General features: G+C 44.8%; 1 protein-coding gene across 1 annotated transcript; it reads right to left on the bottom strand.

Moving 5' to 3' along the window:
- Positions 1-2247: 2247 nt before the first annotated feature.
- On the bottom strand, positions 2248-5821 carry LOC143989231 (tripartite motif-containing protein 75-like). The gene has a single exon (XM_077489290.1). It carries the CDS (start codon positions 5407-5409, stop codon positions 3760-3762), a length of 1650 nt encoding a protein of 549 aa, XP_077345416.1. The 5' UTR covers positions 5410-5821; the 3' UTR covers positions 2248-3759.
- Between the last annotated feature and the right edge of the window lie 1195 nt (positions 5822-7016).

Genomic DNA, 7016 nt, shown 5'->3' on the forward strand with positions numbered 1-7016 from the left:
TACAGCTAAATGTGACAGCTTCCTGCTCTGGTATGGAATTTTGGTGGGAACCCTACGCCGTTTTTTAAAATAAATTTTTTATAGAGTGAACCCTAAAATCCATACCAGACCTCAAAGATATGGTATGCATTCTTGGATGGTCCCATGCTATTTTTTTTTTAAACACCATCTCTGCCCATTTGATTACATTTAGCTGTCAGTCGGGAATTCCCGATTGACATTTGAATGTGTCATGTCATGAATGTTAGATGAGTCGTGGTTGTTAGGACACCTGCAGGTGCCATCTCCCTAACGACCAAAGCCCTGATCAGGAATTTATCACTTCCCACTGCAGCTTGGCTGAATGCCCATTCAGGAGTTTGAACAAGAACCTCCAACCTCCCTCCTCTTCTAGTCGAATGATCTTAACCTATAGTGTTCGGCTATCACATTTATAACCCAAGGCTTTCACTGCACAACATCCAAAAATCTCTAGGAATGCAAAACTGACAAAAATACCTCCTATAATATAAAATATTGGACTTTACCAGCACAATATGAGACACTTCAGACAACATAACATCCATACATTTTATTGCAAACATATACAAAGCTAAAAAAAATAAAATGAAAAATAAAATAAAAAAGGGGGAGGGACCTAATTGTACAATATCCATAAAGGATTGGAACCAAAACAACGTACGAAAAAAAAACTATTGTGGCCAATTGTGGCCAAAAAAACACCCAAATATATAATATATGTATGTAGCGCCCTCTTAGGTAGGGGCTAGAGTGAGTGTATCATAGTTTTTGGTTTCTCTGCCTAACAGAGATACAGTTAGGTAAATTTATGTGTTGTCTGCTCAACAGAGGCTATGATTGTTTAGCAGAGTCTGCTCGGTGTGCTCTGGTGCTACTCATGCTCTCCTGAAAGTTTTACACTGGTCTAGTAGCTATGGAATGCACTGGACAGTGGGTGAAAACCATGCAGATGAGAGCATGAATGTCCATACAGTCCTGGCCAATTAGAAGGGGGATGTACCCCAATGCATGCTGGGTGACTGTATTTAAATCTGAGGAGCACATGGCCTCTGGGTCTTCCTTCTGGGTGGAGAGGTCCAAGTAGGGAAGGGGCTGCCTCTCCCCAGTGATGACTGCCATGCGGCCTCAGGTGGGTGACCTGAGGGCCTGAAACATTGAAGCTGAAACCCATTGTTCTTCTGAGAGCTGACTAAGGGAGGATGTCTACGGATCCTGTCTGGTACTACTGAGGAAGGCTGCCGCTGGCGCTTCAGGAGCCTTGTGAGTACAGACACCCTAAAGGGATCCTAGAGACTTGCGCTGCTCAATCCCCCTCCTGGTGCTAGAAGTCAGTTGCTGGGTGTAAGCTGAAGGGGACACTGGCTAGTGCCTTTAAGAAGCAAAGTCCACTAAATCCTTCTTACTACAAGGGACCTTGCTCTATTCTGTACAGTTCTACAGACAATCTGCCTCACTGAAAGCTGTCCTCACTTGTGGATAGTTCATTTGAAGTATCCTACTAAATCCCTTCTCCTATCCAAGTTCCAAATAAAACAAATCCCCTAGACTGGTTATTGGAGGCAACGAGCGGAAGAGTGTGTGCACCTGGCTGTGTGAAAATATCCTTTGTTTTGGCTGTGGATGAATCAGGGCACACATTTTCAAGTGGCTCTTGCGGTGGTAGCGCTACATATAGGTGTGCTTGTCCAAATCCAAAGGTCAACGCGTTTCGTAAACAGTGTAGCTTCCTCTGGACTGTGGGGTATGAAGGCTATTGTTTTTAAGGTAGAAGTCCACGCTAAAACTAAAATCCCTGCCTCTACAGACATCCACAATCTAACACTAACCTATCTAGCCCTGTAAAAAAGAAATCAGTATACAGACATCCACAATCTAACACTAACCTATCTAGCCCTGTAAAAAAGAAATCAGTATATTATATATATATACTGATTTCTTTTTTACAGGGCTAGATAGGTTAGTGTTAGATTGTGGATGTCTGTAGAGGCAGGGATTTTAGTTTTAGCGTGGACTTCTACCTTAAAAACAATAGCCTCCATACCCCACAGTCCAGAGGAAGCTACACTGTTTATGAAACGCGTTGACCTTTGGATTTGGACAAGCACACCTATATGTAGCGCTACCACCACAAGAACCACTTGAAAATTTGTGCCCCGATTCATATATATATATATATTCATATATATATATATATATATATATATATATATATATATATATACACACACACACACACACACACACACACACACCCCTTTTCTGAAGCCTCTCCGGCCCAAAACCACACTGAGCTGTCAGCCGCGGCTTTGCTGTGGAGGTGGGTGCAGAGGACACAGCCGACAATGTAAGCCCCATAGTAAGTCTATGGGTGACGTCACTCCCCATCCATTTCACAGCCGTTGTCGGCCGTGTCCTTTGCAGAGCTTCCTCTGCTGGAAACCAGCTTCAGAAAAGGTATGTATACCGATTCCATCTTTACAGGGCTAGATAGTTTAGTGCTAGATCATGGATGCCAGTAGATGCAAGGATTTTAGCTTTAGGCTTGACTTTAGGCCCTGTACACACGGTCAGAAATTCTGACGGAAAAGGTCCGATCGGATTATATTGTCGGAAAATCCGATCGTGTGTGGGCTCTATTGGACGTTTTCCATCTGAAATTCCGGTGGAAAAAATTTGAGAGCAGGATCTGAAATTTTACGGCAAAAGTCGGATCAGACTTTTTCCGATCGTTTGTAGAGAATTCCGATCGGACAAAGTGCCACGCATGCTCAGATCAAAATTACAAGACCAAAGCTATTGGCTACTAGCCTCAACATAGTTCCATCGTAATGAATGAACGTCATCACGTTCCGAACGATCGGATTTTCCGACAACTTTGTCCGACCGTGTGCATGCAACACCAGTTTTGGACAAAATCTGTCTGAAAAAATCCGACGGATTTTGTTGACGGAATGTCCGACCGTGTGTACAAGGCATTACACTTTAAACATTAACAGATGAGAAACACTACATAATTTTGACAGTATCACATAACATATCCAACTTATATATTGTAGGCGCACATCAGTATGGCTGTACAGTCGATACCATGCAAGAACAAGTCTGGGGGGTTGACCTAAGGGCCTCAGGTAAATGTCCTCCCCAGGAGGGCACAAACATATGTGGGGGTACCAAAGATTACCTTAAAAAAAAAAAAGGAACCCACCGGTATGAAATGACATCATAGTAGGGAGGGGGAGCTATATCTGTATTACATAAGGCAGTACTTACAAGTAAAATTATCTATATTGTGAGCATTCCCATAATGCATTACGATTTTGGTATTACACATGATGCATATTGCCAATAAATGAAAAGGGATTCTTACATAACATAGAAGCTCATTAAGGGGGGAGTTCCTGGAATGATAGCACAATATAAAGTACCCCAGTGGCATAGGTAGTTGCGATTATAAGTACAGTTTTACTAACACAAGTTCCAAAACCAGGGCAAGTGTTAAGGTTTTAGGCATTAAGGGTTTGAACAGTTTTCACAGCCATGTTCTGAGGCATGCAGAGAAATGTAGTCTAAAAAGAAATGTATCAATAACCATATCAGGAATTTTATGGTTGTTCGAAAGATAGGTGACACAGCAGTAGCCTAAACCCGCCACTTTACTCCCACATACTGAAAGATCCCACCAATCATAATCAACCTTACTGTGATGTCACCAGTCTTAGTGCAGATCTGTCATATGTCTCACCCCCCACCTATCTTTATACAACCTTCCCCCACATACACCACAGCATGGAGGGGCTCAGTGAAGATGTCAGTGAAGGTGTAGATGTGAAGGATTGGAATATCCAACTTGAAAAAAGAGAGACGGCCTGCCTTATAATCCAGACGCACCCGGACTCTGTGTATCGGGAGGTTTTCCACTATATAGAACGCGTGCATGTTTTGTTTCAATAAAAATGTATCACGGGTTCTTTCCAGACACCAGGACTTCTCATTATTTCCAACCTCTGACGCTTCTCCTGTCCTCTCCATACTGGGGTAACACATCCCGACTCTCCAGTGTGTTGATCCCCCAACATCCACATCCCAGTAATGTCTCCCTGAGGAGAAACTCTGACTGCTCATCACCTGAGGAGATATCACATCCTTGTATTCTGGAATTCTCCTGCATAGATTATGATCATAACTACTACTACTTTCTACTTGGTAGACCTGAAATCTCTCCGGTGTATTAGGGCGATTCAAATTTCTATTCATCATGTGTGCGGTCTTCTTATCATCTGAGATATATAGGTAATTATGAGCCGTGTCTGCATTCAGTGATATATCTGTAGGTTCTGGTATATAGATCCCCCCGTATACCCATTTTATTATAGCAGATAATTCTGCATATAACAGGCGTGAAATCCCAACCATATCCAGTTCCCCCCCATCATGAAGGACTTGATCACGTCTTATTTTGTCCTCCTCATCTCGATCCTCATTATCACACAAGTCAACTTTGTCTGATTCCTGTAAAACATTCAGTGGATCGGTCAGGTTACATATCTCCTCGATGTGATGTATCTTCCGGGACAGCTCGTCCTTCTTTCTTTCCAGATCCTGAATTAAATCAGAGGCTGGGAATGAGACTTTCTCTGCCTGCCTAGAGATCTTATTAAGAATTCCTCTCTCCATGATGTCCAGTTGTCTCATCATGGTTCTGAATATTGCGATGACTTTCTTGGTTACACCGTCTGCATTGTCTTGCACTTTTATCTTGTACTTCTGCAGACTCTTAATGCTTTCCTCCATCTCCTCTCTCTTTTTCACCAACTGCTGCAATGCATTGGTCAGGTTCTCCTTCCTCTTCTCAAAGGCCTTCTCCAGTGCCTCCACCTGGTGTTCCTGATGGTCTCCATGCAGCCTGCAGGACCCACAGAGACAGGCCGAGTCCTCAGTGCAGTAATACTCCAGGATCTTCTCATGGATGGAGCATTTCCTGTTCTTCTGGGGAGTGGTGAGGTCAGATAGGACATGTTGGGATGACTTGCTGTGGACTCTCAGATGGTCATCACACAGAGAAGCTTCACACAGCAGACAAGATTTAACAGCAGGTACAGGAGAGTGAATACAGTACGTACAGACCTGTTGTTGGTTCTTCTCCGGCTCGGTAGATTGGACGCTCTCCACTATATTGCGCAGTGTTGTGTTCCTGCCAAGTTCAGGTCGCTCCCGGTACTCATCTCTGCATTCAGGACAGCGATAAACTCCAGATCTCCCCTGCGTATCCAGAACACCTTTTATACAGACCTGGCAGAAGTTGTGTCCACATTTCAGAGTCACAGGATTGGTATAAATGTTCAGACAGATGGAACAGTCCAGCTCCTTCCACGCATCGGAGAACGCCATCGCTGACTGCGGAAGAGAGAAACAAAGCTAAGTAGCTGAGTGTCAGAGGGAGGGGAAGGGGGTCTTCTGAGAGGGAGTCAGAAGGAGGGGGTCAGGAGGAGGATATATTGATATAGCTCTGTGCTCAGAACAAAAGGGAGTGAAGGGAGGGGAGAGATCTGCTGATCACACTGTCCATGATTTTACAGATATACAGCTTTCCTGCTCATCGCTTTGTCATGCATAGGGATATTTGAAATGGTTTGATTCATGAACCCTCTGTGTAGCCTGCATGCTTGATAGAGGTGTGCTTAGAGATTGCACCCATGCAGGGTGCAGCCTGACCAAATACAGGAAAGCACTGGAAAAGCATTGAATACGGGACTTCTGTGGCAGCTGGTGCTCAAATTCCTTTTTGAGGGGGGTGCGCAAACAAACTGAAAAAAAAAAACCATCAATTGCAGCCACTGTGCCCATCAAGCGCAGCCACTGTGCCCATCAATTGCTGCCGGTGTGCCCCATCAATTTCCGCCAGTGTGCCCCATCAATTGTCGCCAGTGTGCCCCATCAATTGTCGCCAGTGTGCCCCATCAATTGCCGCCAGTGTGCCCCATCAATTGTCGCCAGTGTGCCCCATCAATTGCCGCCAGTGTGCCCCATCAATTGCTGCCAGTGTGCCCCATCAATTGCCGCCAGTGTGCCCCATCAATTGCCCCCAGTCTGCCCCATCAATTGCCACCAGTCTGCCCCATCAAATGCTGCCCCAGTGTGCATCCCCTACCCGGCACTTACCTGTCTCAGGTCACGGTGCTGTCCTCCACGCTCCAAGTCCTCGATGTCTTCTCCCATCCTCTTCACATCCTCTGCTATGATTGGACGTCTGATAGGCATCCAGTCACAGCGCCTGTCACATCAGCCAATCAGGTGACATGTAACCAGACCTGAGCACTTGATAGGCTGAGAGGCGGGTCAGTGTTAGGAAAGCAAGTCGCTTCCCTAACACAACACTGAGTAAACAGAGAACGCACAGCATTGCACCTGCTGTTTTCCAATTTTAGAAGCCTATTGGACCCTATGACTCTAATCAGGATGCCTATTAGAGCCCATGGCTCTAATCAGGCAGTTCCAAAAAAAAAACGCTGCTGTAATTCAGATGCCCGACAAGGGGCCGGACACCTAAATAGGGGGCGGCATTGGCGACAATAGATAGATTCATCTATCTATTGGTGATAGACATGTGCAGGAGAAAGGGGGTAGTGCTCCTGCACCCTTTATGGAGGCACCGCCACTGCAGCACTTACAGGGATGCAAGGAATTTTGTGCAGCATGGGGGTGCTGGGCTTACAGGCAGGCAGCAATACTTGTAAAAGATAAATAAAAAAGGAGGTGAGCTCTCACAGTGACACACTGACCAAATATAAATCCAAACAAACATAGATAAATTAATAAAAACCAATAATAAGTCCCAATAAGTGAGTCATGTGACATGTATAAAGTCCTCCAGTGGACAGCGAAACCTTGGAAATTCCTCCAATGGAAAATGAACAATCAGAAAAAGGTTGGTGAAAATCCTGTGACTTTTAAGGATGGACAAAGTGAATCCACCACAACAAAGAGTGCCCGCTTAC

Source organism: Lithobates pipiens, unplaced genomic scaffold (genome assembly GCF_037356315.1).
Source record: "Lithobates pipiens isolate NorthernLeopardFrog02 unplaced genomic scaffold, aLitPip1_a1.2 Scaffold_18, whole genome shotgun sequence".
NCBI lineage: Eukaryota > Metazoa > Chordata > Amphibia > Anura > Ranidae > Lithobates > Lithobates pipiens.